The following is a 12,473-nucleotide window of genomic DNA, read 5'->3' as shown; positions in this document are numbered from 1 at the left end:
TTTAGGCCAGGATACCACAAACTCCAAACTAGCACAAAGAGACAAGGCAAGCCAGGACAAAGTAGTGTTTGTTCTCTGGTCCTAAAACCAGGTAACATCAAAGCTGTTCTGAAATCTCACACTTAGGAACCAGAAAACCAAACCAAAAGAGAAAGCAAATTCCTTCTGAAACATTAACTGGGAGACCTTCCAAGAAATAATCAGGAATATGGCTGGAGAGCTATCTGAACATGGCGCTGCTGTTTGTCCTTTGTTCTTCAAGGGGACCACAGCATCAAGAGGGTGATGCCATGACTCGTAAACCCTCCGTCACTTAAGTCCAATTATTTGAATATAAGCTACTTTTGAAACCCAAGAGTTCTTATCTGAGCCAACCTGAAAGCAACTCTATCAACCTCAAACTTGGGAAATCAAGAATTCACCAGCATTCCCCAACATGATTGGGAAAACACAGCAGGAAGGAGGAGCCCCTTAGAAACTGAAGCACAATCCACTAGTAGAGCATTTGTTCCTGGAAAGACAATACCTGGCAAAACAACTACTAACTTCCACTCGTGTAAAACATGAGCCTAAATCACTCAGCACTAGAAAGACGATTTTGGTAAGAGGAAGATCTATGCTGGTGCCCAAGGGCATGATGGAGGTTTCCTCATCTCTAAATACCATACTGGATAACCAGACACTAGGGAGTTGGGATTTTTAGCATTCAAGTATTATTTAAAGTCTTCAAAGACCCTTCTTACACCAGTTAAGTCGCACAGTATCTGGATGGGGAAGCTAAATACAGAACAAAAGATGCCAGCACTAAAAAGCACCTTTGTCCAACTCCCTTGTTTTTTAAGAGACAAATAAGACCCAGAGAAGAGTGACTTTCCCACGTCACACAGTGAGTCTCACGGTAAGTTCATGTGACTATCCCTTTAAACAGAATATAATCTGAGCAAAAGACCAGGGATGAGTTATGGGGAATTTTAACGTCAGTGAACTGATGTGCATGAACAAAGTGCTCCACCCTGCTTGAAACAAGGTCATGTGTCTGACCCGTTGGACACAGACGAGATGTATTACACAAGAGCCACTGGCCTAGTCGTCAAGGTCCTAGGAACTGCTCAGCGTCACCCGCCGGGACCTTTCTTTGCCTTTCCATCATGGTAGCAGATGTATGCTGGTAGTCAGCAGCTCCTGGCTGGGGGGTGTGAAGACAGGCCTCTGTACACCTGATGTTGCTGCTACTCCCAAGGAGTGGTGCGTTGCTTCTATGTGTCAGAGGAACTTCCCAAATACATCAAGTTGGTGAACTCCACCTACATCTGGTAACTCATGGGGATACAGATGATGACATCTAAAAGACCATGGAGAGGGAGGCCTGAAATCATGAAGCTAGAAATGAATGTTGGGTCCAGCTGCCACAGGGAGCCTCAGAGACATGGCAGGTTTGGTTCCAGGTCACCACAATAAAGGGAATATCACAATAAAGTAAGTGACATGAATTTTTAGTTTCCCAGCGCATATAAGTTATGTTTATATTATATTGTATTATTGTAAGTGTGCAATAATTGTTTTAAAAACAATGTAAATATATTAATTAAAAATACTTCATTACTAAAAAATTATGCTAACCATCATTTGAGCTTTCAGCAAATGCCTTGATGTTGACAGCTGTGGACTGATCAGGGTGGCAATTGCTAAAGGCTGGGGCAATTTCTTGAAATAAGATTAATAATGAAGTTTGCCACACTGATCGATTCTTCCTTTCACTTGAACACTTAGAGGACATTGTAGGGTTATTGGTCCAATCTCAATATTGCTGTGTCTCAGGGAATGGGGAAGATGAGAAGGAGAGAGGTGAAGGAACTGCAGGTTGGTGGGCAGTCAGAACACCCACAACATTTATCGATTAAGTTTGCCATCTTACATGGACATGGTTTGTGGCACCCTCACACAACGACAACAGTAACATCAAAGATAACCAATCACAGATCGCCATCACAGAAATAATAATCATGAACAAGTCTGAAATACTGTGAGAATTGTCCAAATGTGACAGAGACACGACGTGAGCACGTGCTATTGGAAAGGTGGCCCTGACAGACTTGCTCAATGCAGGGTGTCCATAAACCTTCAATTGGTAAAAGACACAGTATCTGGGAAGCACAATCAAACGAGGTAGGCCTGTATTTTCATCCTTGCTGTGGATGGACACTGGACCTTACTATAGGAAGGACGATACAGGATGTGATGAGCAGGTTAAGATGATCCCAGGCCTGTGCTCTTATGTTCATATCTAAAAGCAGTGGGCTGTTCTTGGTTAGGGATGGAGTCCAAGGTCAAGGACAGATTTGCCTGAAGACTAGAAGATCTAATTAAGAATCCCCACAAATACCTGCTAAGCCTGCCAGAGTTTATCAAGGCTGATAAACATGCTTAGTGCAGAGGACAGCAGGTCTGACCAGCTACAAAGAAGAGCAGAACTGCCAAATAAATGACAGGAGACCATGACCAGGAAGAAGGCAGAGACAATGTTCAAGTGTCAGATATCCACAGAGCAACGCACAGATCAGCGGTGATAAGCAATATAAGAAAGAGATTTTGAAGGCCAGGGGAGAAACACGACCAGGGAGGTACCGTTGTAGGATAAAGCTAAATGACAAGATTCTGGCAATGGAAACACAGACATTGTTTAAAAGGTTTAGGGTGAGGCAGAGTTTGGGTTAAAAATAGCACTACAGCATTAGGGTTAGTTACACGGACCTGATAGAGAATAGCGATACAGTGCAGGACTCACCTAGGGAGATGGAGTGCAGGACCACAGCGGAGCATGCAGAAATCAACAAGTTTGGGATAAAAGTCTGGGAAGACCCTTTGGGTGAGGATCACAGAAGGGACAAGAAAAGCTGTGTTGTTGTGAGAGGGTCTTGCAGACCCTGGACTGGCAGAAGAAGCAGATGAGTTATTAAGCACAGATCATAAAGCCAGCCATGTGGCAATACAAGTGATTTCCACTATTCAGAAAGTTCCTGGAAGTCTCTCTCTCAGCTCACATCAGAGCAACTGCTAAATTCCTGACTTGCCTTTCTGATAAGTTCGTCTTACAGAAGCAATGAAAGGGAGAATTCTCCTGAACCTGCTTCAAATGAACAGGCCATGGGACTTGGCCACTAAGAGACCACTGGCAACTCTGGAGAGAGCCATTTCAGTGGAATGAGAAGGCTGGAAGCCAGACAGTGAGGGATTAAGAAGAAAGTCCGTTGATGGCCTTTGTGTTGAGTTTAATTACCAAGGGGAGAAGAAGGTGGAGGTTTTACTAGCTGGCAAATTCAGTGAATCAACAGTGACAAGTCATCCAAAGAGGCTACCATATGTGACCTTATCCACATAAAAAAATTCCTCTTTCAGTGAAGATGGTGGCACACACTTGTCTTCTTGAGATGGGGGATGCCTGTCCATGTTCTCTCCTAGAATCTCCCAAGAGCATCTCTACATGCCACTCTAAGATGGTTTTCTCTAAGGCAGGGGCTCTCACCTTCTTTGTGTCCTGGGCCTCTCTGATACTCAGTCTGGTGAAAACCATGACTGGACTCCTCACAATCATGGTTGTAAATGCATAAAATGAAATACACAAGATTACAAAAGAAACCAGTTATGTTGGTTTCTTACAGATTGCTGCATGTAAGTCATGCCTGGAAACATGTAGTAGCACAAAGGCTGTCTTTCTGTTGCTCTCTAGTTCACTCCCTACTCAGATTCTTTGGAGGCCCTATGCATGAGGATTTGCAAGCCAACAGCATTACTGGGGAAGGTTTGGATTGGCAAAGATGGGTTCTTATACCCAGAAGCAGAGTGGGATCGTTAAAAGCCCTCTGTAATTCCCAGTTTTCTTCCTTGTAGTCTAGGCCTACTCGTTCATACATCTGTAGCACCATCTCAACACATATTCGTGTACTAATTCAAATCTGGACAATAGGTGGCTTTCATCCACATAGCTTCTGTCGGGATGGACTGTTTTTTGTGGACTCATGGATCCCACTGAGGAGGCTTAGCATCATCCTAAGGCTTGATGCCCTCAAAGCAAAATATCAGGCAAATTGGAGCATCTGGCCACCTCACCATCTGTAGGGAATCCTTCTTTTCCTAAGACACTGCAGAAGACAAAGACCTTTGGCAAGTGTGTATCTGACTTATCCTTCCCTTGATGTTAAAAGTCAGCAGGTCATTGAAAAGGATTATCTCTGTAGTTATATTTATCAAGGAATTTTGTATAAACTTAACATGTGCATAAAATATGCCAGTTAGGGCTGTGCTTCCAGACAAGTGCATGCTTTTTCTTTTCTTTCTCTTTTTTCCCCCAATAAACAACCAACCACAGACACAGTGGGAACTTTGCTTCTTGGCAGCTGAGTCAATCCTAAGATTGTAAATATGTGGTTTGCTACAGAAAACCATTTGGAAAAGGAAGCACAATCCTTTATCATACTTTCCTCAAGGTTGCCCCTGATTTGTGTAGATCATTTCAAGGATTTTATAAAAACTAGGAAGCACATAGTTTTGTAGTTACTAATGCCCTTTTCGCTGCCTTTTCAGGGTAACATTTTCCTCTGGAATGTCTTCTCTATTCTTTTGGTGTTTTCCCTTCCCTGAAATACCCTGTAAAGTCATCCTTCAAGATCGTATTATTCTGCACCAATTTCTGCAGGGTGCAACTGGGGGATCCTATGGTTTTCCTCAACCTTATTTCTTCTGTGTCCTTTCTATTTCTCCGTACAGCCCAATGGGACCTGAGGTGGGAGGGACCATTGCAGGAAAAACATCAAATCCATTCCATTTACTACTTGTGTGTCAGTAGCTACATCGACAGAAGCTCTTGCCTCAGCTTTCTGTTAACTTGTCTTCTCCAGTGTAGCACCCACTTGCGGAAGGAGCATCTCCACTAATGTAGTTATGGACTATGGTATAGAGATGATACTGGAATCCTAGTTCCCTCTCTAGTGTTTTACAAATGAGTTTATACTCTAAGCTAGATTTGGCCCGACTTTGCAAGGAAAGCAAATGTGAGGCCTTCAGTGGCTTCCCTGCCGTAGATATACTTCCTTGCAGCTAAACTGTGATAGGACCGAGCCAGGGCTCTCTTCCATTTTCTGCTCATCTAGCTTAAGGTCTCTTGCTTGTCCACAGTTCTTTTCCCCTTTATCCTTCAGGACAGCTGGGGCTGGTCTTAGGTTCTCCTCTAACTCACAGCCTGGCTGCACACAGGAAGGGCTGGTTCAGATAAGACGCCCACATCAGTAATCAAACACCTCCTGTCGGCTAAGGCAGAATCAATTTCATTTAAAAACTGATGTTTCTTGGTTCACTGGTGCTGGTGCTGGCTAAGTCTAACTCTCTTCTGGCAGAGAGTGCTGAGGAGATGGAAGTCTGAATAATCCACACGCCTTTCACCCTTATTTCTCAGTCCTGAGCCACATTTTCCAACATGGCTTTAATTTAACTGATGTTCTTTTCTCTTGCAATATCACTGTCACTGGAGTCCAGTGTTCACTGAATTTGTCAGACTGAACTGGGCGCTGGTGAGAGCTATGGAGAATACCAAAATGAGCTGAAGTTTCTGAGCTTGAGGCAGGGACATGATACAGAAGCAACTAACTAGGATGCAGAAGTGTGAACAAAATGTTACTGAAGCCCAGCTTTGGAGATACCACTTCAGGTTTTGGGATCAGTGAAGACCTCATGTCAGGGAGACAGAACACGAACAGGGGATCACCGACCATCAATCTAGAGCTGGGAAAAACTCTGGAAATTACTTAGTCCAATTCCCCCATTTTATTGATGAAGAAACTGAGCTGGGAGGATCCAACAGGCTACAGAGTCCCAGGTTCTGAGAGTTCAGGTGCAGGAGCTTGACTATTGTGCTGTGCTGAGAGAGATGGAACAAAAGGGGAATTCCCAGCCAAACCAATGACCTGTGTAAGGTGGGAGAGTACAGTGTGCCAATAAAGGAGCAAATGGCCTATGATGACAGCCAACAAAGACTGTGGGGAAAAGGTGGACAAACACCATGGAGGCTCAGTGCCTAGCCATGTGAGAGAGTAACCCAGGCCTGGATGGTGACACCTAAGCACCAACAGGCAGGAGGAGAAAATAAGCGAACCCCAGCTGTTCCCACAGGGATAAGACTCCAGATGACTAACAATGTGGCCTATACAGCCTGAGTGGTCTACAGAGAAAACCAGTGCCTCTTTGTCTTCTTTCATGGGACAATCATTAATTCGACAAATGATTATCAGGCTCCTTGGGGGCAACTAGGTGGTGCAGTGGATACAGCACCAGTGCAAGAGTCAGGAGGACCTGAGTTCAAATCTTACCTCAGACACTTGACACTCACTAGCTGTGTGACCTTGGCAAGTCACCTAACCCCAACTGCCTCATCCTGGATCATCTCCAGTCATCCTGATGAGTATCTGGTCACTGGATTCAGATGGCTCTGGAGAAAAAGTGAGGCTGGTGACCTGCACAGCCCTCCCTCACTCAAAACAAAGTCAAGTGCAAGTCATCTCATTATTTCTTTGATAGCATGGTCTTCTTCAGCAATGAAAGGTGAACTCACATACATCAGGCTCCTACTTTGTTCAATGGGCCCGGAAAGAGCAGCTACTCAGGGGAACCAAGGAAACAATAGGGATTCCCACATCTAACGCCACCATCTGAACACCACTGACAAGCTCAGGAATGTGTCCCCTTTTCATCTGTGTTAAAACAGGGGATTGTGGAAGCTGAACAGAGTTTCCTGCTGGCATGGATCTAGAACATCCCCAGAGATGAGCAGCTGAATGCTCTCCAAAGTACAAAACAGACTCACTGCTCAATCTGTAGGTAAGACCATGGGTTTTCTTTAGGCATTTCTAGAGATACCTAGCAATTCTGAATGACTGGAAAACTGCGAGAACACCTTGTTCCATCATGGTCACACTCTAAGCACCCAAAGCAATCTTACATGAGGGTTTTACCAAAGCCCAGAATAGTTTCTGTAAAGGCACATCCCTTGAAGGACCTGATGGAACACTTACAAAATGAGGCAGGGGGGAAGAATAAAGAGGATGAGAAAACACAACATACAAAGACCCTAAGCTGATGTATTAGGATGAATCAAGGCATCTGTCATCTATCTATCTTCACTTTCTTCTCTGCAGGAGAATTCAGTTAAGCTGTAGGTGTACATCTGGATGAGAGGACCTCCCTAGAGAAGTGACCACAGATGAGGAGCTCTCCGAAAAGAACTGGGATCAAAGTGACCTATTTTACAGGGCTGTCATCCAGAAGATTCAAAGGTTTTTCTTTCACAAGGAAGAAAGAAAACAAAGAGAAGAAATTAGCCATTGTAGGCCACATAAAAATTATGGAATGAGAGGCTGATGACCTAACTACATAAAGAGTATAGCTGCAAGAAACAACAATAGCTAATAATGTATTGGGCACACACCCCTAACATTGGGTGCAACAGGAGCTGACATAAATATAGGAGTGACAAGTTGAGGCTGGCCTCATCTCCCATGAGAAAGAATAAGGTTCTCCTACCAGCCAGGCTACAGAAACATGATTAAGACAGACATCCTGGAGTACACTGTGAGCCCAAGAGAAAGACCCTACAGTACCAGTATGGGGACTTCAAAAACAGTGAATAACCCAGCTGTTAGTGTTCTGCCATCTCTTGCTGGGAGAATTAAAAAAGCTCTATTGTCCTGTGGATTGTGTTGCACAAAATCTTAGCAGGCTGATTTTTGGGTTCATCTTAAACTTTTCACATATAAAGTAGCAGGAACAAAATGATCATAGTGCTGTGCAGAGCACATCTGCTCCAAGTACTTTTAATACAAAGTGCTGCCCAAGCACACCTATTAACCAGGTACCAGGGAAGTAGCAAATGTTATCATCCTGTTTATCAGACAGAGAAACTAAGGCATAAGGCAGATGACTTGTCTAAGCAAACACTAAGCTTAACAGCAAAGCAGAGGCCCTGATTGTGAAGGATAGAGTGGGATAGGGGCACATCCCACAGGGGCTACCCCCTTTTTTCATAGAATAACTAAGTTAACCTGTAGGTACAGAGATTATCTGTCCTGTAAAAAATCGGTAAGCATGGTACGAAAGCCATCGACTGTGACATACTGTACCTGCTGGTTTTATTTCTCTTCTTTTGAGTGCCTAAAACGTGTAAGCTAACACAAACCTGTCACAGCTCGCTGGCCATCAGATAAGGTATTCCACCACTTGTTAATCTAGAACACAACGGAAACCATGTGTTACCTCCCCAGGGCACAAACATATGAAAATGGAAATCCAGAAATGGTAAAACAAAACAATTGCATCAGTAAAAAAATACATCCAAATTAGAGTGAGAGGGAGAGGGAGAAGGAGGGAGAGAGAGACAGAGGGAGAGCGAGCGAGCGAGCGAGTGAGTGAGTGTGAGTGTGTGTGAGTGTGAGAGTGTGTGTGTGTGTGTGTGTGTGTGTGTGTGTGTGTGTGTGTGTGTGTGTAAGAGGTGGGGGGAGGTCTTCATCCATGGAATTAAAGGGCTGTAATTTGAAGTCATTCAAGGAAAAGTGGCTCCAATGTCCATGACCTTTGACCTGGAGATCCTACTGCTGGGAATACATTCTCTAGGGTTTGGAGACAGAAAGAAAAGCCCCATCCATGCACATAAAAATATTTATAGCAGCACTTTTTTTTTACGCAATGAAGAACTAGGTACAGAACAGATGCCCGTTACCTGGGGCAATGATTCAACAAGCTGTGGCACATGGACTATTACTGCATCATAAATGATGAATACGATCAGTCTAGAAAAGTTTGGGAAGACTTCTAGGAATTGATGCTAAGTGAAATCAGCAAACTCAAGAAATATAAACAGTGACAATGCAAATCACAAAACAATCCAAAGTAAATGTTGCAAAATTACAAAAAGTAAGCCCGGCCCCAAGTAAGAGGCATGAGAAATATCCCCATCCCCCTCCTTGGTAGCAGCTGGAGATCCATGGGTACAAGACGATGCATACATTTTCAGCCTTTCTCAATAATGGATTGGTTTTGCTGATTTTTCTCTTTTTCTTTCGTTAGGAAGTATTTTTTGTTACATAGGTTGGCTCTCTGGGATGGGGAAGGAAGAACTATTAGGAGAAATTCTGGTGATAGAAAAAAATAAGAGATCATAACAATTTAATTTTTAAAAAAGACACTGAATCCCCTATTTCTTCTAGTTCTTCCCCCTGGAGCCCAGCGGAAGAAGGCTGATCTCCCTTCCCCAGGACAGTCCGACTCTGAAGCAGCTGCCAGGTCCCTTTTAAGTTTCTCTTTTCCAAAGTTGGAATGAAGGCAGATGGTGGAAGTCATCCAGGTTTCAGGAATAGTAGGAGAGTAAAAAGCCAAGGACAAGGGAAAAGAGAAATTTGGGTATAGGATAGTAGCGTTTTGGAAATTTTGACTACAATGTGGAGACTTTAGGGGGTGAGAGGTGAGGTAAGAGAAGGGGTGATGGCCTCACATGACTGAAAGTCACAACAAAAGAGAACATCAGACTCAAGAGGAATGGTGGTTGGAGGGGGAAGGAGGGCAGGCAATCGTGATTGAAAAAGGGGAGTTAGGGGCAGCAGCATGAGGTTAATACTAAGCACCCAGCAAATGGAGGAGAGTGAGTGGAGACACGTCATGAGAGTTGAGGAGGTTGTGCTGTTTGTTTTGTGACTTTGTTTCCATGAGGGGCTATCTCTAGATCCCTTGAGAAAATGGCCTTGTCCCAACACCAAGTCAGCATTTACACATATAACTCGTGATAAAAATCTTCCACATTCTAGGAAATACAGCTCCTTCACTGACAATAAATTAACTCATTCCCTTTGGCATAACGCAATTCCAAAATGTGATGTGGTTTTGGTGTCTGTGGTGATGAAGAAAACAGAAGAGAAAGAATAGCCTGGCCTCGAAGTGATGAAAACCTCTCAAACTCTCCCAAACCTATAACAGGTTCCAAACCACCAAGCAGAACAAGAGGGCTGAAACTACCCTTCTCCCCACCCTTCCATGACCAAAAAAAAACTCCTTTAGAAAAAGACAGAAAAGCTCTTGGATCAGTAATTTTCTTTCTTTCCTTTTTTTTTTTTTTTTACTAAAAAGTTAATGAGTATTTAGTAATACTAAAAATATTAATAACTTCCTTTTTCTCTCTTTCTCTCCCTCTCTCTTTCCTTCTTTTCTTTCTTCCTTCCTTCATTTCTTTCATAAGACCTGAACCAGAAGGCTTATTTGGGACTAACTGGAAGTCACTGACTCTACCTTGAACTATAACTGTAACAAGGAGCAAAATGGCGAAGCTTACTTTTTTGGAAATGAACCTAAAGATCATTTAATCCAACAGGCAATTATTTAACATATCAAATGTTAAATATTAAAAAGCAAGTTAAAAGGGACACCTACCAGGCAAAAGAACGACAAGTCAGAGCTGCTGTCCCCTATTCACACCTCTCCACATCCCAATGAATCCCACCCTTTGGGGTAGGCCAATAAGAGACAGAGGATCTGAACAGAAAGGCATCACCATAACCCCAGGGCTTCTCAGTAGTATCAATGACTCACAGTGGGCACTTGGTAGATTCTTACTACTGAAGGCAGCACAGCACAAACACTTTCAGAAAAAGAAATGCGTCTTTACCTGCCTCCTGAAGTTTCCTTCCTTCTGAGGTGCTAAGCTGTCCAACCAATCTGCCTTTACGGCATCAAAGTAGCTCTGGACCCTGGATTTCAGGGATTCATACTGCCAAATAGCAGCAGACCCAAATGCACACCCTGTAAACTGCAGAAGATGGAAGATGTTATAAACTTATGGAAATAAAACAGGAAAATGTTTCTAAATAATGTTTATTTCATATTCATTACTCTTATATTATTAAGTGTAAAAAAAATCTATCAGTGCTGAATACACAGTAGGCACTTAAAAACTACTGACTGAAAAGAAAATGATTTCAATTATTTCCTTTTTTCTTAGGTTCAGTTGTATAAATGAGTTCTGTTAAGCCCAGGTACTTAAAAAAAAAAAAACAAAACTGGCCCTATGGCAGTTAGAATGACATTTTATAAGTGAGTCCTAGCACAGCATAGTGGATAGACAAGTGAGCATCTGGGCAGTGTGACCCTGGGCACGACACCTCTTCGCTCCAAGGCACCTTTCTAACATGAGAAGTTATGAGGAGGCAGCTTCCACACACCAATGAAAGCACAGTTCTGCTTCCCCATCCTCCCCACCCCCTCCCCCCACAAACAGAGAAGCAGAATGTCCTCTTGCTAGTTCCAAAGTCTTGTGCCAGGTAGGAAGCCCCAGAAGCTCCTGGCACGACTCCTCCCCGCAGCGCTGAGCCACCCCACTGCTGCCACCCCACCTCTGGGTTCTTGGAGGCTGTGGCCACCAGGCTTCAGACTAAGCCTCAGTCTGACCTCACCCCAAAGCCCATTGAGCAGGACAAGTGTGCTAACTAACTCCAAAGGGCAGGAACTCTTACCCCGACAGTAAAAAGCAAAGGCTTCACAAGGTTCCTTAGAGGGTAGGGAGATGTATAAAAGAAAGTCTCTTCTACTGGAGGGGTCAAAGCACTTCTCCGATAGCCTTCATTAACCAGCCCTCCATCTGGGCGTCGAGGCTCAATCTTTCTGGGGGCTTTTCTGAATCCATTTTTTGGCTGAATAAAGAAGTTAAACCTACGGAGAAAAAAGACAGGTTAGGAGCAGGGCTGTTTTTCACTCACGTGATGCCCTTCAATGAATCACTGGCTCACTGTTCCCCAGTGAGCAATCTGACAGGTCAGAGGACAGCAGAGGCTTAAATTCAGAATTTCCTTTCCAAGCCCCAGGGAGAAATAATTCAGAAAAATGACAAATTAAGAAACTAAGGCACCTCTATTAAAGCTGGTACTTTTACTCAGTTTGAGAAATAATGGAATTGTGGATCTAGGGTTGGAAGGAACCTAGGAGGCCATCTAATTTCACAGATGAAGAAACTGAGGTCTAGAGAAATTAAGTGACTTGTCCAAGGTGACAAAAATCATGTCAGAGGTAGGATTTGAACCCAGGTCCTAACTCCAGATGACTAGTATTCATTCCCAGAAAGAAGTAAAAACAGGAAGGAATTATAGGGGGGAAAAGAAAGGAAGCTTTCCTAATCTGAAGCTGAAACATTTTAATTGAGGGCCAATTTCTAGAACCTCAAACACATTCAACTGGAAATACTGTCTTGTGACATTTAAAAAGGTTCAAGGGACACAGTTTCTGGGTAATTTAAGCATTTTATTAATAAGGCCAGCACGTGATTAATAAAATAATGGTCATTTGGCCATCTCTCTTAGACCAAAGACAATCATGGTGGTAGACTTACAGTTTGTATACCCTTCCAAACAGCAGGTGATCCATCAAACAGCAAGTAAGTCTAATTGGTTGTT

The 12,473-nt window shown here is 43.3% G+C and overlaps 1 protein-coding gene across 2 annotated transcripts in view; it reads right to left on the bottom strand.

Moving 5' to 3' along the window:
* The window catches only part of PARL (presenilin associated rhomboid like), a 38,931-nt gene that overhangs the window by 14,281 nt on the left and 12,177 nt on the right, over positions 1–12,473 (bottom strand). For both annotated transcript variants that reach the window (XM_072640334.1, XM_072640333.1), the window contains exons 2-4: positions 11,541–11,736; positions 10,697–10,837; positions 8,222–8,270 (exon numbers count right to left, since the gene is read on the bottom strand). Coding sequence is in view for 1 of the 2 variants with exons in the window: in XM_072640333.1 (XP_072496434.1) it covers positions 8,222–8,270; positions 10,697–10,837; positions 11,541–11,736 (386 nt within the window). In the remaining variant the exon portion in view is untranslated. The remainder of the gene's footprint in view (positions 1–8,221; positions 8,271–10,696; positions 10,838–11,540; positions 11,737–12,473) is intronic.

The sequence above is a fragment of the Notamacropus eugenii genome, chromosome 2 (genome assembly GCF_028372415.1).
Source record: "Notamacropus eugenii isolate mMacEug1 chromosome 2, mMacEug1.pri_v2, whole genome shotgun sequence".
Classification (NCBI taxonomy): Eukaryota; Metazoa; Chordata; class Mammalia; order Diprotodontia; family Macropodidae; genus Notamacropus; species Notamacropus eugenii.
The sequence above is the reverse complement of the archived record's forward strand: the minus strand, read 5'-3'. Positions and strand labels throughout refer to the sequence as shown.